The 23,207-nt window shown below is 36.2% G+C and overlaps 2 protein-coding genes across 2 annotated transcripts; both read right to left on the bottom strand.

Moving 5' to 3' along the window:
- Positions 1–1,188: 1,188 nt before the first annotated feature.
- Positions 1,189–9,115, bottom strand: srgn (serglycin). The gene is given in 5 exon segments (XM_046867527.1): positions 1,189–2,055; positions 3,386–3,524; positions 4,233–4,415; positions 8,945–9,005; positions 9,098–9,115. Coding segments are annotated over 5 exon segments (645 nt in total). The 3' UTR covers positions 1,189–1,811.
- Positions 9,116–14,205: 5,090 nt separating this feature from the next.
- Positions 14,206–21,668, bottom strand: LOC124377022 (kinesin family binding protein). Its single transcript, XM_046836289.1, has 7 exons — positions 21,179–21,668; positions 20,853–20,951; positions 17,883–17,962; positions 17,604–17,787; positions 17,090–17,183; positions 15,542–15,654; positions 14,206–15,455 (listed from the first exon to the last, which is right to left on the bottom strand). Exons 1-7 carry the CDS (start codon positions 21,614–21,616, stop codon positions 14,577–14,579), a joined length of 1,887 nt encoding a protein of 628 aa, XP_046692245.1. The 5' UTR covers positions 21,617–21,668; the 3' UTR covers positions 14,206–14,576.
- Between the last annotated feature and the right edge of the window lie 1,539 nt (positions 21,669–23,207).

Below are 23,207 nucleotides of genomic sequence, written 5' to 3'. Positions count from 1 at the left end.
GTAGTTGGATTGAAAGAGGCAGATGTAGAGGACAGGGGGGTATGGAGACGGATGATCTGCTGTGGCGCCTACTAATGGGAGCAGTCGAAAGCAGAAGGAGGAGGAGGAGGAGATCTAAAAACTGACACAAAATCTTCAAAAAGTTTTAGAATAAGTGCTGAGAATAACCTACATTCCTACAATTGACATCTAGTTAAGCAGCTTGTTTTCCCAGTCCTAAAGAAAAGCTTCTCCGACAGCTCGTCTTTTTGTAAATTCTTGTCTTGTTTGTCAGTTTTTTATTACAAGATACTGTTGGCAATGACACAAGGTGTGAAAAGATTGCATTGCTGCACTTCATACAGTCGTACCTGCAGCACACACACTACCGTCATGCCACCATGTCAACTCTACTGTGTAAACTGAAAAACACAGGGTAGAGGGGGATAAATTGGCTGTAACACCAATTCAGCTGCAGTCAATACAGTATCTGATTAATTTCATGTAAGTATCGAAGTAGACCCATGAAACACGCTTTCCTAATGAAGTCATGCGTTATGTGTATTGTGCAAACTAAATCCTGCTACTGATGTTTTCTCATGAACTCATCACTATTCATCATACTAGAGGACAATATTTTGTTATAATTTTCGCTCCTCTATAAAACAGGTTTTGTTCAAAAATGCAAAAAGGCAACACAATCACTTTTTTTTTTTCCGGGTGTCAAGAAAGGGAACGTGAATTTATGGTCAGAGGAAGCTTGCTAGAGATACTCAGCACGAAAGTGTGATAACACCACTCACACACACACACACACACACACACACAGAAAAAAAAAACAAAAAACAGGAAGTCTACGTTAGTAGCATCAGTTTTGCCAAAACATTGAGGTCTCAAGGTTGCCTTTTTTTCTTCTCCAGCAGTAATAAAAAAAAAAAGGGATTTTTTACAAATAGAAATGTGATGAGTTGAAATGATATGATCTGTACACTGCACCTGAGAATGGAAAATGAAAGGCACTCTACAGTGCAAAATGCTTAGTTTCACAGTGCAACCTGCTCCTTACTCAGCTGCAAGAAAAAAGTGCACACTTGCATTATGCATGAGAACTACATTAGTGTCACTCAATAACCTCTACTGAAAAAAGAAAACATGACTTACTAATATGTAAGATTATGCAGTGAAGAAAGAGAAAAAAGAGACGGTCCGTTACATGGACTTTTTAATTGAAAAATATGCTGTGGAGTAAGAAATATTAAATATTAAAACAAACGAATTCCATGCACCAGCTACTGATTAAAAGTCATTAATAATTATAATAATTGTAATAATGCATTACAAATATTTCAACAAACTAATTCGGAAAAAAGGAACTTAGAGTAATTGCACAGGATTGGTTTTTCTCCAAACCTCAAGAACAACCAGCATTTATAAAGAAAAAAAAAACAAACAGAAGTGGCAGAAAATAGTGAAAAACATTTATATTGAAGAAAATGTAATTCCAGTTCTAGCATTAACTCTCACACAACATAAATATGATGGGGAAGCACATACAATTCTCACATTATATATTATTTAAAGTGATTAATTTACTCGTGTAGCAACTATATCCTCAGGGAAATAAAATAATCAACATTTAAAAAAATGTATTGGATCATTCACTTCTCCTGTCTCAACATGCAGCACATACCCACAAGTAGTCTAGTACAAATGAACATGGGCTCATATAAAAAAATTTAGAAATAGAAAAAAATAATACAGTGGGGGCTTTATGGCATCGTATCCTGAGATTCTTTGTAAGACATAAGTGATATTAGATGGCAGACTCCAGCTTATTCGATCATGTTATCCTCAAGCAGATCCTGAGCAGACAGCTTGCTTTTAATCTCAGGAGTTAGAGAGTTGGAGTAATCGCTGTCAAAAGCACTGCCCTCCTCCTCATTTTGAACCGGATTTTGCGACACTTCGGTAATGATTTCACGCTCGTCCCGTCTTAATTTAGGAAAGTTGAAGAGGGAAGAGTCACCAGAACCGTCTCCAGACTCGCTGTTTTCTTCACTGCTGTCAATATGATCGCTGCATAAAAAAAAAAAAGAAGCACAGAGTCAGGTTTAGCCAACATCCTGTCGACTTTCCGGTCTTTTTTTTTCTTTTTTCAAGAAGCCAGGAATGTTCCTTGACCAATCCTCCATTTTGTGTGCTTTGTTCAAAACAACAAAGTCCTAAAGACCGCATTAATGGCTGAGCATTAGAAATCAAATGATCCAGCAGTTATTCCTTGGATTATAAATGCAGTCAATTAGATGTATTTGATGTAAAACAGGTCTGGAAGCCAACACTGCAATCTACATCTATACAGTATTTCTCCACATGGTGACGGAGTAACACAATTATAGGTCAATAATAAAGTAATAGATTTGATACGAATTGAACAAATTAAATCTTCAAATAATAAATATAAATTATAATCAATCTTTCCAGCGTATTTATTCAGACTATTTTTTAATTATAAAATAGAATGTGTTTGCAAACCACAAAGATTTGTATCTGTTTCACGTCCGCAAGACAACCTCAATTCCTTTTATGGAAGAATAACTTAACAGCCTATTTTTTTTTTATCTTGAAATAAGCTAAAATAGCCTCTGAGTCTAAACGCTTGCTTGTAGAATTGACTGAACATCAGATAATACAGGTAGAAATCTTTAATTTCATACAAAGCGTCAGAAGCTAATATATACATTCCAGCCGAGTAAACAGTCAGGTGGTGATGCTGTAGAAAACATCTCACAGTCATACTGATCAAATCTGCTGATTAGGAGTAAAGAGAAAAATCTACTGAAACATATTCGCCTTTCATAGTCGTCAATAGCAAACATTGCTGTTGAGAGTTAAGTGGAAATCACTCAGGAGGAAGTTGCCTAATGGGTTAGGTTTGTCTTCCTGCCTTTATAGTGTCCAAGCTTTAACAGTTTCCAAACCACAAACATTTGCCATTTTGAGTGCTAACACCATGTTATGATGCTTTTCACTTCAAGAACACAAATTTCTTGTCATAGGTCTGAGGCCTCACTTCTTTCACATCTCAATTTATTTTCATTAAATGCACTGGTTTCCTTACAGATCGAACATTTTCTCACCAGTGGGTAAAACTTAAGTGCATGTTCTGCAATGAAGATGACTTGGTTCACTGCCAATGCTCGTCTTAGCCAAATATGATGGGTCATTATATGCTTTATACAGGAAACTATTGGCTTTTTAATCTCAAAATCGTAATTTACAAAAAAAAAAAAAAAAAAAAAAAAAACTAATGCAACTTCCTTCAATCATAAGATCAGTATGTGATGCAACAACCTGTGGACTTTTTTTTCCAGAAGAAGTAAAAAACATTAAGAAACTGATTACTCACATGTCCTTTGCGACTCGTGCGGGAAGTCGCTTCGGCTGTCCGGTCACATCGATTATCGGGCCCTTATGTTCGATACAGTTTGGATCATTGCTGTTCATTTTGCACTTCAACCACTGGTACCTTCCCATCTTTTGGGCTTCTACAAACAAATAAATAATGATAACAATAACACACAATACTAGTGTCCAACAACTCCCTAATGACCATTGATTTTGATACAATTGTCTGAAAAGCTACATTTTTATTATATAATTACCCCCCCACTTCAGTGTTATGTTTATATGAACAAATGTACATGTTTGTGTGAGTATGAAGTCTGTGCCTTATGCCTTGGCTAAAACATGGTGAAGTGAGAGGTACTTGAAGAAAAGACAGATCACCTTTAAGTGTTGTTTGCTACATACAATTTAAAAAAAAAACAAAAACATAAAATACTCTATATTGTTTTAATTAAGTATTTTATCCTGTGTAATATTCCAGGACATGGCAACATCGATGTAATTGTATCATAAGTTATGTAAATGCTTAGTTAATGGTTTAGTTAATGGAACGAAGTGTACTGATGTGACACTTCCTTTGTGAAAAATAGAGGTTATGACGTCGTTATGAAGGTGTGTATGTATGTATATATAACTAGTAAAAGTAAACTGAAGTAAATTAGTTATAACTATTTTAAGTCAGGGTACTTAAGGCCAAATCCCAAATCACACACTCCTGTCCATTTATTCTACTTTTATACTATTTTTCTAATTACTTTAGTGGAGAGTAATTATTTAATGCGCTACAACATACTTTTTATCATCACAATACAAACAATACAGAAAGAAAAAAAGAAAAAAACACTTACCCAGTACATTATCCGATAACAGGTATATGAGGATGAGCACTGATAAAGTCAAGCTGTGGTAGAATCGCATCGTGAAGGTGTTTATTTTCGTCCAAATACCGAACCTGAAACAACGCGACTGAAGATCTGCAGAGGAGCGCATGCACGCGCTTTTTATACCGAATCCCCGCCCTCGCGTGCGTCAACACTTCACCATGTCTGTACTTAGCATAGTGATGTGTGTGTGTGTGTGTGCGGATATTTGGACACATCCATAGCTTTATAAACACCAGAAACACTTTACTGGCACATGTCTGTGCCCTGCTGACCATTGTTCTTCCCCAGACTGTTGCCACAAAGTTGTACGACTCTTAAGTATGCTCTATCTATCTATCTATCTATCTATCTATCTATCTATCTATCTATCTATCTATCTATCTATATATAAATATATATACATATATATATATATATATATATATATATATATATAAACTATATATATATATATATATATATATATATATATATATATATATATATATATATATATTTATATATACATATATAAATAAATAAATAAATAAAGATAGATAGATAGATAGATATAGATAGATAGATAGATAGATAGATAGATAGATAGATAGATAGATAGATAGATAGATAGATAGATAGATAGATAGATAGATAGACAGATAGATAGATAGATAGATAGATAGATAGATAGATAGATAGATAGATAAATAGATAGATAGATAGATAGATAGATAGATAGATAGATAGATAGATAGATAGATAGATAGATGGCAAAGAGGGGAATACATCTAGAATGTAATGTTTAAATAGTAAACATGGTTGTGATGGTCAGGTGTCTACGTATTTATATGTGTGTATATATAAATAAATAAATAAATAAATAAATAAATAAATAAATAAGAGATAGATAGATAGATAGATAGATAGATAGATAGATAGATAGATAGATAGATATAGATAGATAGATAGTACATATGGTTGTGATGGTCAGGTGTCTACATAAAATATACAAGGACTCAATAGATTTACAGTTATCATCTATAGACCAGCATTAGACTATTTGAAAGTCTAGAAAAGCCATTACATATGTGTAGCAATCTTCTCTGTGTAGCAATAACCCATGAAGAAGTAAAGAGGCACAACCTCGATATAGAATTGCCCAATTATATCTGTACATAATTATGTGCACCGTTATATCTAGAATCTTTCAAGTTAAAGCCCTTGCTTTGGTTTTGCTGTTCTGCATCGAATATATCCCGTTCATCGAAGGTTACATCTAAGCTGCATTTCTACTTCTTGGTGCAATGCAAATAAAAGTGAACCTAATCACTATTAATCTCAGTTTTGGTCTATTGATACTAATAATCAATACATTTGAAAAATCCTCTCTGAATTAATTTCATACATAAATCTTTATAGTCAACATCTATGCCATGAGTTTCCTTTTTTATGTTTTGTTTACTCAAAATTGTATTTTATTTTATTAAATCTTTAGTCTTTAGTTGAGTATAGTTGAAAAAGCCTTTTTTAAAGGAGCAAAACAGTAAAAAATCTGACTGTTATTGAGTGAGATGACTGAGATTGCTTTGTTATTTGTTCTCCTATGTCACTGTAACTGCCCTTTGTAATGCATTTAATTGTGCTTTTATGTGCAGGTTTCCTTTGAGTTTACACAAATTCATTAAAAGGAATACTGGGATTTTAGGAGAGGATTTGCATTGCAAGGGTTATATTTAAAGTGTTAGCTTTGCTCTTGTGCCACTGAAATACACTCTCAAGTGTAGTTGAAAACAAATACAAATAAAAAAACAAATGTACACCCTAACCCTAGGTACAGTTTATTTAATGCACCCAGAAACATACTCTACAGAGTTTACATCTTTATTACATTCATTACTGCATAAAGCGTCATACTACTACACCAAACAGTTTGTCAAAAATGGCACCCTAGTTGTCCCAAGATGTCCCTAGGTGTCTTGTATCTTGGGGAGTTTCCACTTTCTGTCCAAAGTTGAATGATGATTCTCCAAACATACTGTAAACTCACTATTATGAAAGAGTTAAAAGAACCACAGATGTCATATAATTAACCTGGAAGATCAAACATCTAAATTATAAAATTCAGACAAAGGCTTGATATGAAGCATACAAAATACAGAGACTTACAACCCAGAAGCTGGACAAACACTTTCACTGATTAATATAAACCTAAAAAAGCCACATTTCTGGGTTGACTTATGATTTGATTAATACTCACACTAAAATAAAAAAAGCCATTCATTCAACTTCAGTAAGTTCAGTATCCTGATCCGGAGGCTTTCCGGGAAACACTGGGTACAAGCTTTGAGGAGTAATTCCATGACTCTAGTCCAGGATAGGGCTCTAAACAGACACATATACACATCGAAAGGCACTTCTTCCTAAGGGTACTTCTTAATTTTCCCGCTCTGGATTTCTTTTTTCCTTCCAAATGTTGTTTTATTGTTGTGTAATTTGGAGCAAGTTGTTTGACATGCCATGCTTTTGCCATGACAGTTTATGGGGAAATAAGATCCATAGAAAAATAAATAAATTAAATAGAAAAAGGAGAGGAGTGTTTTTAAGTCTTTGTATAACTTTTTAAATGTTGATCCTTTAGTTATAGTTTTAACTAATAGTTTATCTTAACATAATAGTTTTATTCAATACTGATTTAATCCGACACATAAAATAACTCCATACTGTAAATAGGCTCACTTCGAGTTGCTCATTTCCCTTAACTGTTACTTGGCAAATATTTATTGGTTGGTTTTGGCACGGCTGTGCTAACAGTGGTGAGGGGTTACAACTTAAGTAAAACCATGTTGCAAATCATTTGCTGGAATGTCCTAAAGGCTTCTGTCCCTTTGCTGTTGACATGGACACGGACAGAGGCGCTTTTCCACAGCTTGCCTCCTTTCTATGCCAAAGCCATCTTACTGCCTCATCCCTTTCCAGGTTATATATTCATTATTTTGTTTGTCATTTTGTTTGTGCATGAGTTTGTGAATGATCAACATACCTTTTTCTTTTTTTTTTTCCTTATCAACAAAAAACAGGAATGTGGGGTACCACAAAGATATTTTTAATAAACAAAAGAAATTCTCATGTTGACTGTAATAACAGTTGCTATAAAGGTTTTTTTCCCATTACAACAATACATCAACAAGTGTCATTGTGTGAACCCGTGACTAAGCGAACACAACTCATATTATTGTTTTTTGGCTTGAGTAGTAGTTCTTAGTAGTAGTAGTAGTAGTCTTAGTAGTATGATATTTCTGCTGTGAAAGATATCAATGCAAATATCAATACTTAACATAAATGCAAATATTAATGCAGATTTGTGAATGAAAAGCTCAGGAAAAAACTCAATGTTAGCAGATACATTTTGAGAAAAACACTTGGGGTGTCCAATGTCTGGTCACCAAAATATTATTTTAAAGGTACAAATACAATGAATTGAAATTTTTAGATGAATATCTGTAGAAGAGTATAAGCTGACAGTTGTAGTAACATGCAAGATGAGGATCAACAATGTATCAGGATAAATGACGTTGACCTTTTTAGATGATCAAGAATTTGTAAAAAAAAATAAATAAATAAAAGGTAAGGAAAAAGTAAAGTCTAAAGTTTAAAGTATTCCATGCTTAGTGGGTTAAAGCATAATATATAATGCAAGTAATATAATGCAAGTCTAGTAATGAGCTGGGCCCTGTTTGCTCTAACAAAAAGTTCCTTTAGGGGATGGGGTTTCTTCCCCCTTTAATACCCTGATTATTATTTTTGCAATATCCATTAGTTGATTTACAACGTCCCATGAAAATCTTACAAGGAATACCTAAATTAATATGAATTTTAGTTAAGACTTCTAGTGCTTTCAGTAGAAGAAAGAATTATGTACATGTGGACTTATAACCAAGAGAGAAGCCACAGGCAAAATTAGACACGGACACTTCTGACAACCCATAATTTAAGTATCCCCAATCTGGCTTTTTCAGTTTTTAAACATGTATTCAGTGTTAAATACAAACAAAAGAGTTTGTACAGTTAAAATACAATTCTTTATCTACAGTCTGATCATACGCTTTCTGGAAGTTGTGGGACTTATCAATAAGCCCACAGCATTGTTCTCTGTGTGACCTGTACTTTGGAACATCTGTGGTCGGACGTTCACAGCTCTGCAGTGACCCACTGGGTGTGTGTGTGTGTGTGTGTGTGTGTGGTTTTTCTGAAGGGGGGCGTATACTTGTTTTTACTTTCCACATTGGTGCGTTTTCATACGATGGAAAAAGCCTTGTGCTTCTCTAAAAATTGATTATGGCTAAAGTAGAAGTCAAGCGAAATTTACATCAATTATCCAAAAGACTACAGCATGTTACTGACACAAGGGAAATGTCACCACAACTGATTAGCCAGACGAGTCAACTCAGCCTCTATAAAACATGTTTCAGAAGAGATGATGCTCTCCTACAGCCAGGAAGTGGTTTTCTTAATCTGCTGCCAGGAAATGACAAAGGCACCTTATTAAACACATGTGACACTTCTTTTAGCATAACTACAGAGGAGTAGAATATGATCAGTTTAACCACATGTTTGGTGTCACAGTTTTTTTTTAATTTATTTTATATTTATAAAATAGAGATATATACATATGTAAATAAAACAAGAACATATCAGACCTGAACCTGAGTTAACTATATATACTATAACCAACCTTTAATTAACTTTAGTGTTAACTAACTGTTTGGTACACTCAGGAAAAAAATTATCTTGTTTAGATGTTACTTATGTAGAATTTTCAGCAAAATTGTCTGTCTGTCTGTCTGTCTAACGGAAGTCCTCAGCGTCATGAAAACTGCTCACCCTTTCCGTAACACAGTCAGAACAGTACTTTTCTTTCAGCAAAAAACAAAGATCTAGCAGACAGACCTGCCCTTTCTGAACAAAAGCACTCTTGAATATGCTAAATATGTTTGTATTTCACATGTGTCTCTTGTTATAGGGGAAATTACAGTAAAAAACGAATAGTGCTATTACACTTAAAAGCTGCAAACATCAAAACAGGAAGGCAAAGGCAATAAGTGTTATTGTACAGTATGTTACTGTATTGATTCACTATGATTAGGAAAACAAACAGGCTTGAAATAATGCAGATTCTTCACTGGAATATTAAAAATTGCTGTTTTATTGAATAAAATTAGATGTTTATTTTATTTTCTACTTGGGTACACATGTTAGAAGGAATACAGAACAGGTAAAATGTATTCTGTGCATTCTTGAAGGAAGTTGTGCCAAGAGTTTGCAGGAGGTTTGTTGCTCAAGGACTCGGCCGTGGTAACTTGACAGTTTAATTTCCCAATCACTAGCACACAAACAAAATCTGTCACACTGGCCTGCTAGATGATGCATACAGTCCCCCGCGGAAAGGCAAATTCTCTGGTTATTGCTATACAATAAAGACATTTTGATTTAAGATCAAAAGTATTGTAGACAATGCATTATATTTTCTGCAGTCATTTCCTGATATTTAGATTAAGATGTAGCCTAGAACATGGCACATTTGAAGACAGACCACCCAATTTCAGGAAAAGCAAAAGTATTTATACTAGCAATATTAATGAAAATAAGATTTAATAATGACATATTAAATACTTGCAAGCAGTGCAACAAAAGGGTGACCTACTGACATCACCAAACTGTAGCATTTCTCCTTGTTGCTTGTACCACAGGTTCTTTCAGTTACTATTTTCAGTTGCGATTGAGTCTCATCTTCAGAAGGGAAATTCTGCTCAAATGGTTCAGGTTTGATGATTCACTTTTTCACAGTTTACAACCGCTTTTTGTCGTTTTACCTTTTTGGTAGTGTGTCTCACTGCATGATGAAGTTCTGTATGAATTTCTCTGTAAACTAGCAAAGAGAACATTTCTGTAGACTTCTGAATTCTTTCTGCTGCATATGCCCAAGCCATGACACTGCAGTGTTTGACCAGTGAGCTTGTTTAAGATAATAAGCAGAGCAATTCCTCACATTATTCAGGGTCAACTTGGTTCCAGAAATGTTGCCTCACTGCCTATTTTTTTTTTTTGTTGTTGTTGCAAACTTCACTTTCAAACTGCTGATGAACAGATTGTATCTTCCTGTGTAATTTGTTTGTTTGCCTTTAAAGTCTTCTTTGAATGGATCATGACAACTTTAATCCTACTTTGTGGAGATTGTTGGTTATGCCATCAACAATTGTTCTTTTTCTTCTTAGCTTAACCTATTTGATATCTAGTTGTTAGTAGACCATTAGCTTGCTTCTTTTTCAGGACTTTTCTTTCTTTAAATATCTTTAGCTACACACAGCTCTCTCTCAGCGACCCTTGGACATTAGCAATTATTATAACTAGTGTGACCTTGTTTAGAACCCCTTGCCATCAGTCATAAAGGAGCAGTGGAGTGTTGTGCAATGAGCCTTTATTGTAAAAGCCTTTTATGATGATGACTCGAGTGCTGCGCACAGGGAATTTTGGTGCAATCACCAGTTAGGACTTCAAGATTATGTTTGAAGAAAGGGATTCAGTCTTAATGAAGAAGTGTCCAGGTGGTGTTCAAACGGCCTGCACAGCAGAAAATATTAAGGCTGTTCGAACTGCCATTAAAAAAAAACCTCACCGCTTCATTGGAACAGTATCATTACTGTGTTGAGCCGCATCTTCAAAATTATTCACCCATGTTTTAATCACATGGGCAGACAGGATGCAAACATGATGTCCTAACTGGTAATGACGCTGAAATTACCTATGAGCATTTACATCACCATTCTTCTAAGATGCACCACTTCACAGGTCCATTAGACATAATGGTAAGGGGGTTTATATGAGGTCGCACAGAATCCAAACAATTACACGTCGCCAACTCCTAGTTTTATAATTTCCTGTTTTCCTGCACCACCCTGTACTTTTTAACAACCAAATGTAGTACTACATTCTATTTGTCTAAGTCCTGTTTGTGTAGATTACCCCTGTCTTAAGAACAATTCCTGGTGTTACTCATTCATGTATAATTTTGCATGACCACCTTAAGGCTATGGTGGTATATAATTGGTTTGTTTGGGTACGGCTTCATTCAAGGACCCTTCAGACTGCAAAAAAACAAAAAGACTGCTTAATCTATTTCCGCTCAAATGCATTACGTCATGATTCTGATCTGTATGGAAACAACGAATCAGCAGGTCCTTTTCTGGTTTTCCTCTTACATACAGCAAGTGAAACTATGGGGATTTCTAACATTTTATGCCAGTTACTACTTAAAGTAGGGTTTTTTGCTTTCCAATGTCCCAGAGTACTGCAGTTGCTCTTGTTAAAATAATAGAGTGGAAGTTTAGGTAATTGCTAAAATGCCAGAAATAACAATTTATTATAATGAATATAAAGACTCATAAGTTCATAAGATTTATAAATCATACTTCCTAACTTTGTGCAACTCATTTTCAAAACTTAAATCCAATGTAAAGAAATATTTTAGTCCATCTGACATACTAGTTACACAAAAAAAAAAAAACCCAATGTACTATTTTTAATTCTTTACAAAAGAGTGATGAAATAAAACTGGGTGTAGTGGTTTAACTGGTGTAGAGGCATTCCCTTTTGTCACGTGTCCTTTATGACATTCAAAAGGCAGAATTCCAACATTCTGAATAAGTGAATCTTCAAAAGCCAGAGGTTAATATATACCTTCTTGTTATGCGAACAATAATGGTAAAGAAATAGGTTTTTATTATTGAGGGAAAACAAAATCCAAAACTACATGACCCTGTGTGAAAAAGGGTTCTGCAGCAGGACAATGATCCAAAACACACCAGCATGTCCACCTCTGAATGGCTGAAGAAAACCAAAATGAAGACTTTGGAGTGGCCTAGTCAAAGTCCTGACCTAAATCCTATTGAGATGCTGTGGCATGACCTTAAAAAGGCGGATTATGCTCAAAAACCCTCTAATGTGGCTGAATTACAACAATTCTGCATAGAGTGGACCAAAAGTCCTCCACAGTGCTGTAACAGACTCATTGCAAGTTATCGCAAATGCTTGATTGCAATTGTTGCTGCTAAAGGTTACCCAACCAGTTATTAGGTATGGGGCAAAAACTTTTTCTTACAGCGCCAAGTAGTTTGGGATTTTGTTTTCCCTCAATAATAAAAAAACCTATTTATTTACCATTATTGTTCGCATAACAAGAAGATATATATTAACCTCTATGACTTTTGATGATTCACTTATTCAGAACATTGGAATTGTGTCTTTAAATGTCATAAAGGAAACGCCACTACACCAGTTAAACCACTACACCCAGTTTCAAATCAGGAAAAAGGCAAACACTTTTTCACACCACTGTATATCAAGTGTGTAAAGCAAACCTTGATAAGATGTGGGATAAGGTATAAAAAATACAGACATTTACCACTAAAACAAATAAATTAATCACTAAACATGCAAGTAACTGCTGAGCCATTTTGGTACTTCCCAGAGATAATTAGGCAGTACAACAGCTGGAGTTGTGTCTGTAATCATTTGGTAAGAAACAAGACAGAAAGACCGACTAACATATTATTCCTAAATAAGTAGTTAGATTACACAGTACCTTAATAATAGAGACCTGTTTGGGTATGTCTGACCTGAAGAAATAAACATAAACTTAAACACTGTGTAATAGTCCCCAAGCCACATAAGGGAAATCCGTTGGAGATGAAACAGAAGAGCGCCCCCATTTGTTATTACAGAGGTATAACATCAGTTTACTGCAAACTTGTGAAACTAAATCATTACATGGTCAGAGCTTACTCTAAACAAGTTCATAAAAAAACCATCATAGTTCACCTCATACACCAAGAATTATAACAAATTTTTGGCACCATTCAATCACAGTTAGTAGGCACTTTATCTTTGTCTGAAGTAAGTAAAAAAACCCAAACACTACATACTAGGTGACCATCCCAGACCAATCAATTAAAGGACACACACATTCACAATCTAGTGTAGCCAATAGACTGCCATTTTATATGAGCGCTACGAGGAAACCAGATAAACCTATGAGAACATGAGGTAACATGAAGACAAACTCCACATAACAAGCTGTGGCACAACGTGTGCACACACATCCACAACCACAACATACTGGGCAGGAGAGTTTTGCAGTAAGTACTCAGCTGACAATTTCAGGCTGGTAAAGAAAATTGATAATCCTGATAAGAACAGATAAACTAATAAGACTAAATTAACAACTATTATATTTTATGCATAAATACATTGAACATGAAATAAACAGCTTCTTAAGTAGTCTGTAATTGCCCCCAGTCTACAGAAAGTAAATGATTAAGTAGAAATGAGCCCAAGACAAAAGAGCAACTCTCCCGTTAGTCATCATAAAGGAATAACAACCGTTTTCACAATTTAGAAAATAAAAAAATTTCTCAGCTTGCTCTTCTTATGTTCAGAAAAAAAGTTCACTTCATGTAAGAAGTACTATAATAGATACTGCTCCAAGCACTCATTCGTCCAATCATTTATTGTTAGTAGCACTTTACCCTAATCAGGTTTACACTGGAGCCAAAAGCCAAACCCAGTAATACTAGGTGTACCAAGTGCAGATCCTGGTTAGGACACCAGTTCGTTACAGGACACCAATTCATTAGAGGACAAGCTGGACACACACACACACACACACACACACACACACACACACACACACACAATTTAGTGTAGCCAATGTGCTGACCGTTTTTTTTTTTTTTTTTTTTTTGGGAGGTGCGAGGAAACAGAAGAACATGGAGGAAATCCATGTGGACAAAGGGTTACATAAACACAAACTCCACACAAACAATAACCCCAGCTCCTGTTTAATGGCTGGTATAAATATAATCGAATGCTGCATCGTCCACAATAAAAACAAGTAAAACCAAACTAAGAAAAACAAATTCATTTATTGATTACGCATAAATGCATGTGTTACATTGTATTTCACATCGATATCATTAACGGACGTGGCAGACATGACAATAGATCTATTGAATAAATTAGTGATAACTGTATCATGCAGTTCAGCCAGTAAGGTACAAGAACAGCCTGCTTCTATTTATACAAGCAAAGGTGAATTAAAGGACAACTAGACCATATTGGGAAAACGGGGGACGTTAATAATGAGTCCGGTAAGTGTATATACTCTAATCTACTGTAATGATGCTTTAGAGTTATGATGGAACTGTAGTAGTTTTTATATCCATGTCAGCTCACACTATAGCCTGCAAGATCTTTTTTACAGAGCACTACTTCATCCTAGTTGGAGGAAACCATTCTACACTGTATTCTATTGATCTTAATAGGAAGGAGGGACACCATTTCTTCACTAAGCTCCAGTTCTGTTTCCACAGCCTTCTTGGCTTCTGGGTGTTCCTCACAATACTGCACAACAAAGTTGTATGACTCCAATGACAAGTTGAGATTCTCCAGTTGAGACGCCTGGTTTCCTGAGATGATCTTGGATTGAAGTCGAGCGATACGAAACTTAGCCACGAGTGCAGGTCTCAGAATATCGTCTTCGAGTTTTTCAGGAAACTTGCCCTCTGGCGAGCGGATGGAGTCGAGGAACATCTGGTAGTACTTGATTGATGCCAAGCACAAGTGGTTGAATTTCTTTATGGTGTGTGCGTCTGGTTGGTCCTGCTTTTCAGCGACGGCGAGTTTTAGGTCCATCATTTCATAGAAAGTTTCAGCAAGTTCGAACTGCAACTGTCGGCAGATCAGTAAATAGTACTGAGCGTTCAAGTCCTTACAGATGGGCTCAAGCATGTCCACGCGCCTCTTGTGCATTTTGCAGCGCCGCTCCAGGTCCTCCTCAAAAAAGGCTAAGACCTTGAAAAGAGCACTGTGATCCTGGAGGATTTCAATGTGGTCCGTTACATGACCATCCATCTCAAAATATTCTTTGGCCTGCGTCACGTAGCCTTGACCCACCAAAAAGATGGCACGGGCTTCTTCGAAGTTCAACGGAAGTATGCAGCTCACCTTCTCTTCCTGGCCGCAAATTGAATCGAACATTTCGGCGGAATCGAAGAGAACTGCCGTTTTTCTTCCTCTCTCTTTTTCCTCCTCCTCGTCCTGTCGAGCTCTTTGTAACTCTTCCTGTCGGTCTAAATCTAACTCTCCAATGTTGTCCTGAAGAGGGCAGTAAAAATGTTCATTTCACAACAACATTCTTAAAGACACGCTTCAACATATGAGCGTAAGTGGGGCAAAATTACCTCCAGAAGCTTTTTGGCATCTTGTAACACATTAAGACAATATTTGATCCAGCACCGTGCAATTTCGGCTCTTTTCTGACACAGTTGCTCACGTTTTTCATATTCGGCTTCACCTGTCAATGAAACAAAAGTTATTTTGCAATTTTAAAAAGTACTAAATACGTACCATAATTTCCGGACTATTAAGCGCACCCAAAAATAAGCCGCGCCCTCTGAATTTTACAAAGATTTTTATTTTGAACATAAATAAATAATGCCTACATTAAAACTAATGAACTTTACACAGGCTTTAAGGAAAGACAGTGACTGTTACACAACTTGTATCTAAACAGTAGCCTACCAAGAAAGTCATTGTTCACGGTCTTCCTTCACAACAATTTCTCTCGGGAGTTTTTCTTTTGGCATTGTCGTGCGTTTAAAAATCACCATCGGTGAAGCTTTTCTTCCAATGCCGTGCAGCTCAGAACACAGGTGAAGTGCGTTTTTTCATGCCCGGTTGTTTTCATGAATGATTCGCATTTCCTGTAGACAGTCGGAGTGAGCAGCAGGTCAAACGTCAGAGGAACATCATCCATATTTATGATGTGGTGCGGGCCGATTCAGTGGGAGCGCATCTGATTTAATATAAAGAGTTTCACTGGTTCACCTGAACCCGTTCGGCTATTTCATTGGTCTTATGTTATGGGGTTTGTTGGCTTGAAGTTTGTGAAACCGGGAAAAACCCAGGAAAAATCTATATATTAGCCGATTCGTTGTTTAAGCCGCGGGGTTCAAAGCGTGGGGAAAAAGTAGCGGCTTATAGTCCGGAAAATACGGTATATAAAGAAAATATCAAGCTATAAAAAAATAAACCTGTAGGTGTGAATATTAGACAAAATAAATTACTTATGAAAAGATATACCACAGTGCTGCTGAATACTTCTGATTTACTCAAAGCTGTAGTTCAGCTCCCAGGTTAATATTAATACACTTATACTAGTATTGTTTATTGAACAATTTGCACAAAGGCATGTATAATAGATAATTCACTTAGCATTCTGTTGGATGTTTATTTACACGTGTAATTTTAAGATTTTTAGAAGAACAGGCAGAGTTCGTGATTTCTCACAAATAAAAAAAAAACTGGATTTTACCTTTCTGCATTAGAGAGGAAAAAAAACAGAAGCGCACTAACTAATAGTTACTGAAATGTAACTATGAAAGGATAAAAAGCAATTTAACAGAGTAGGAAAAAATAAAACCTTTTTACAAAGTGAAAATTAACACCCTCAGGGTCGTAACCGCTTTGCATCCTGCCATATGAAGCTACTCTGTTGGCTCAGTGTGAACCATTTCACTTGGCTTCTTACTTAAGTATTAACATACATTTCACCCTTATGAGACCCCAATGTCTTCATAAGAGGATCACAATTACTTTTATTTTCCAGTCTAAATAACTTCCTGTTTGAAGACAATGGTTCTACCAGACTGTGTGCTAGTAAACACATATAGTAACAGTAAAATGATGTGGGCAATGTGAGAGTTCAGGTTATAAAATGTTAAACATACTTTCCTTGGCAGCAGCCTCAGAGGGGACTTCGCCTGCTAGACCTGCAATGACATTAGCAGCAGCCAAACAGTGTCGAGCCTCCATGTATCGTGTCTAAAGAAACAACAACAAAACAACTCAAGAGTGGCAATTAAAGACTTAATGTTTAAAGGGTAACGTCTGGTTTTATTCCATTATGTAGCTAATTATAAATGTACTACACTATGAGGTGAAAACAACTGCAGAAGTTCACTGGAAAGAAGGTGAGAACTAAGCAATAAATTAAAAAAATTATTTCTTTCATTCTTTGACCATTCTTCTACATGACACTTTCACATTTGTGGGCACAGACCTAGAGCTACTGGATTTAGAACATGGAAATAAAAAGAGGTTTCTGAATTTTACAGAGTAAAAACAATAATAAAAAGCACAAAACATGACTTGTCTAGACGGTCTAACACTAGTAATAAACACAATGTGACTTAAGGACTAGCTGAAAATGTAAGAGAGTTTCAAAGGAAATTAAAAGCTTACCTTGGTGATATAATACTGTGACAGTGTGGCAGCATTGATTGCCCACTCTAATGGCACAAAATGGCTAAACTTCAGCTGCCTTTGCAATGTGCTGTGGCAATACTGTCCTGCACTCTCATACTGACCCAGATTTTTATACACCTGAGCCAGATAATAGAGTGTGTGTGTGTACGCCATTTCAAACCTGCCAAGAACAACAACAACATAAAAGATTTAGAAAAAAATAAACTAATAAAAACATAATGATTTGAAAAACAATACAAATGAGAAGCAACTCACCTCCTCATTCTTTCTTGCTGGGATGGTGCATCCTCCTCTAGCACAAAGAAATCGACCAAATCCAGTGGTGGTTGGCCATCCTAAAATGTTAAATATGAGGTCAATGAATTCAACTACATTCTGAAATTTACACAGTAAGTAAAATCATAACATCAGCACTTACTTTGACATTGTGTTAAACAGGTTACCCAGTGACCCTATTCTAATACCTTTTTATTCATTCATCTCCAGTCTATCCTAGGAGCACTGGGCATGAGGATGATATGCCAGTTCATTCAACATACTATAATACTGGCACAAACACTAAACTCTAATCTAAATCATAATATACACTATCAAAAGGTAAATGTACACCTTGGAGAAGGCTGAGAATGAGCTTGCCATTAAATTTGTTTACAAACCTAAACCACCATGACCAAATATTCACCGGATTGTTTAAATGTCAGTTATAAAAAAAAAAAAAAGTTTTATTTATATATATATATATATATATATATATATATATATATATATATATATATATATATATATAATTTTTTTGATAATTTTTGGATTTATATCTATCTATATATAAAAAAATCCAAAAATGATCAAAAATAAACCTAGCTGGCCATTTTCTTTGTCATTATATACATTTGTTAGAAGCCATTCTAAGTTGTAGAGTTAAACGTCGCAATTACGGAAAAATCTAATCTACGTTTCGTGGTACGTATTATTAGAATTTTATTTTTTTACTATTTTTTTCAAAGGTTGCACTCCTAGGTCGTGTTTGTCCTGAAGCTTCTACGTGGATAATTTGTGTTTAAAAGTAGATATATTATTCAAAGTGGAAAACTGTATATATTCTGTTTTCCAGTCAGCTATATGTGCAGGAAGTTTTAATCACAACCTGATTGGATATTACGGGGTTTTGTTGCACCGTCACAAAAGACTCATGGGTTCTTATCTAGTTATCTAACTGCTGCTCTCTGGGGATGTTCAATTAAATCTGGGTACCTGCTAACCCAACAATCTGAGGATGAGCACGGCGGCGTCTCACGATGAGGTGTGTGCCTGGGGATTTCCCGTGGATTTACGCAGCCCGTCAAAAAGGCAAAGTGTGTTTAATCAACAACAAACACAATGCTCCAGTGCGCGATATTTCCATATTGCTCGCCGGAGATTCTACAAGATCTACCAAGGCTCCAGCAGCTACACTTAACGTCTCCACGTGTTGTAATCCTGCGGTAAGACTGTACGTAGATTTTTTCAGACTGTAAATCACACGACGGGTTTGTGGGACCCAAATGTGAAACAGGTTCAAAAATAATGTGATAACCCCTAACAATGTCTTCTGTCGTATACCTAAAGGGAAGCTGGTAGAGTTTAATAAGGAAATTGCTAGTTAAAAAGTAGGATGATATATTATCTTCTCAAAATGTGGCGCTTGGTTGCAACACATTTATCAATAGAGTTAAATAATAAAAAAAAAATAATAATAAAAAAAAAAATAAGCTACCTTGGTTCAATGATATCTTATTGAAGCTGCTGAAGAACAGGGGCTCTGCATTAAAGACAGCTATCAAGACAGAAAGGGAAATTGATAGGCATTGTAATAAAGGACTGCGGAATAAAGTTATTCAGGAACTAAAAGTAACTAAAAAAAATTATCACCAATTGAACGAGGCAAAAAATAAATAAAATTGATTTGGAAAATGTTAATAGTCTTCTACAGAAGGAGAGAAATTTTTCAGGAGATCTTAAGATCAAAGTCCAAGGAGATTTTATTTTAGAGCACTATTCTGTCGTTAGTACTTTTAATAATTTTTAAAATAATTTTCTGTTAAGGAATTAGTGGAAAACTTTGTAGAAATGGAAATAAATATTCTACCGTTTGATATTGACTGCTATAGTTTTAATGTAGTCACAACTAACAAAATACAGGTCGACAAAATTATTAGTTCATTATGAAATACTAATTCTAGAGATGTTTATCAATTTGACACAATTTTACACATTTGATTTTGACAAACGGAATTTATGTTAAAATTGTACATGGTCCCTTTTCAAATAAACTTTAATAATAAGAAATTATTTGTCTGATGTTTTAAAATCATCACAATAGTCATTACTAAGAGGGTTTGCTGGTGTAGATCATCTTTGTATATGTGAATCACAGGAACGCTATGAAGACTAGCCAAAGATAATGTAATGAATCCTTTTGCAGCATTATTATGCAGACACACTATACAGACAAAAGTTTTGTGACACCTGTCTTCTCCAGCCATGTGTGGTTCTTCCCCAAACTGTTACCACAAAAGAGGAAGCATACAATTGTATAGTGTGTCTTGAATGTGGTAGAATTACATTTTCCATTTACCTGAAACAGGAGACCGAAACATGACAATGCTAACGTGCACAAAGTGAGATCCATGTAGATATGGTTTACAAGGAACTGAAGATTTTGGGTGGCCTGGTTTAGAGCTCTGATCTCAACCCTACTGAATACCTTTGGGATAAACTGAAATGATGACTGCACCCCAGGCCTCTTACCTACATCAGCACCTGACAAATGGGGGAATAAATGTGGAATGAGATGTTGAAGATGGTCAGGTGCCTTCAAACTTTTGTCCATATAGTGCATGAAGATGATACACAAAGAAGTGAAGTTAGACCAGATTATGGATATTCCACAGGAAGGGGAAAATTTCCCTTACCAAATGTGAAGCATGAATTTGAGATTTGCATAAATGCATTGAGTTATACATTTATTTTAATAAAGCCCCATTATCTCCAGGCTTATATAAGCTCCCGAACCAGTGGCACCTCAAGAAAGGTGTGGAAATACAAAACATGTATATTAAACAAAAATATTGCGCTGTCCTGGCATATCTCATGTAAGTATGAAATCCCATACACACTGTATGAGAGCCAAGTGTTGGATGATGGGGATGGGGATGGGGATGAGGATGATGAAGAATGCTGTGTCACCTCTTTCATGTACTGCACATAAATGGACTCAGCTGTTTCTAAGAAGCCTTGAGCTTTCTCGGTTTCATCCCGGCCGGCCCATAAGATGCCAAGCTGGTTCTGGGAAAAGAAATATAAAAGTATTATTAAAAGCAGAGCAAAACAAAACCACAAAACATGCAGCTATATTGTTATATAATAAATGCATACTACCATACTTAGTGGTATGTTAAAGGAATAACGTTACTGGGAGTGTCATGTATACTAAGGTACTAAATAGTATGGAGCTGTATGTTGGGTCCGTACTCATTAGTGCGGGTTCGGATGGGAATGTAGGTGTTGTTTACCCCGACTTGGATGAACAGCGAGACGTTCTCCCGTGTCACCGTGCACTCGTCCAGTAATTTCACACAGTTCATGAGGTACTCCTCACCGGCGGAGAGCTCCTCGGTTTCGATGTGGTTCACGCCCAGGTGATAGTCAATCACGCCGAGTTTGGCGGCCCGGAGTCCGGCTCGAGAGTCGCCCGTGTGCGCCTTATTAGCGGGTTCGCCATTTAGCGCCTCTCTTGCCTGACCGTCCGCCTCCGGGCCCTCGCCCTCACCGTCGTCTACGTCGAAGTTCTTTAGAGTGCAATAGATCTCCTTGAGCAGCTCCCTGGCTTTGTACTTGGAGCGGAACGGGTCGTTTTCTGGATCCTTTCGCGATTCTACCTCGGATAGATCTTGGGCTCGGCGAAATTTCTCGCACACCGCCCTCCATTCTCGGCTGCCGGCGGACGCCATGTTATGCTCATGTAACGTTAAAGACGAGTGGCGGCCACCAGGGGTCAGTATAGAGCCTGCTGTAAAATGCTCATATAGATGAACGGAGACGTCACTACAGAGCAAAAGACAAAAAACCCGGAAGAACATGGCGCCCTACCATTACCAGTATGAATACTAGTATTATTAATAAGAATTAATTAACCTGAAAAGGCAAGAGAGTATGATCAACTAATAAAACAGATCTGATAACTGAATACACCCAAGAACACAGATCCAAACCAAAAGGGGCCAGATTTGCTTTTAAGATAGAGAGACATTTTACATTCACAGCATTTTGCAAATGACCATTAAACAGAGTGACATAAATGATATATATTTTTAATACAAATGAGCAGTTGAGGGATTGCTCAATGGTCCAGGTTGGGATGGGATGCTGGGATTTGGACTCACCCACTCAATCGGGAGCTTAACATCTTACTCACTGAGCTACCACTTCTCAGACAGCGATCTTATGTTAGTGTAAAACTCTTTTAGCTAGTTTAGTTATCACGCTAACTTTAGCCAGCTAGCTTGACATGTTCAGTTTCAGGCACACTCAGCTCACCACGGAAAATATCATCTACTGTTGCACTCAGCATATCAGCCATATATAGCAGAAATTAATCTGCAGAAGACAAGTCTTCACATTCGAATAAGATTTCTATAAAGACTGCAAAGAGTCTGTGAGTTGTTCCTGTTCTTTAGTTTTTGAGAACTCTGAGAATCACTTTGGACTCACCGTCTCAACATCTATATCATAGATGATAAAATAAGTGAATTCAGGGATGTTTAAGAAGTCAGAGAATGACGTTTTACCTCAGGTTATACACTACATTAGTAAATTGGCCTATATTAAAAACACTGAAGTCTGTAGAAGAAAAAGATGGCTTATTCATGGAACAATGTTCAATCCAGATCAAAGAACGTTGCATGGATTATAAAACAATCATGTAAAAATTCTAGTAGACAGGTGTCATTATAAGAGTATTTGCTCAACCCAGGACCATTTCCATTACAATTGATGCAACAGATTTAGTTTTTGATTGTTAAGTGTATCACTGTTGGCTCAGTTATGCAACGTTCAATTAGTGATGTGAAAAATCGTACAAAGAGCAGCACAACGTAGGATTATGGAATAAAAAGTCTCACCAAATCAAAACTGAAACCAGAAGAACAAGGATCACTTTTTACCACAGACGATCACAGGTATTAGTTTTTCTGCAGTGACCATGTTCACTCTCCTACAACTTTAGTTTCACATCACCAGAGACATAACCTCAGAACAGTTACAAAAAATGTATGCTGGATCAACAAGACTTTTGCACATACTATTGACTACAACTGATTTTGTGATATGACTGAGAGGCTGTGCATTCAGGCAAAAACTAAACACACTGTGGTGCAACTTACCCAGTTTTACTACTGCTGAGGCAAGTAAAAGTATTATCATAATAATACTAATAATATACCATAATAATTCCAGTCAGACGTATAGTATGTAGACACCTATTAAATAAACATCACATTCCAAAACAATGGCCATTAATATTAAGTTGTCCAATTTTGCTGC

Source organism: Silurus meridionalis, chromosome 2, assembly GCF_014805685.1.
Source record: "Silurus meridionalis isolate SWU-2019-XX chromosome 2, ASM1480568v1, whole genome shotgun sequence".
Taxonomy (NCBI): Eukaryota; Metazoa; Chordata; class Actinopteri; order Siluriformes; family Siluridae; genus Silurus; species Silurus meridionalis.
Note: the sequence above shows the minus strand (reverse complement) of the source record. Positions and strands in the feature narration are given on the sequence as shown.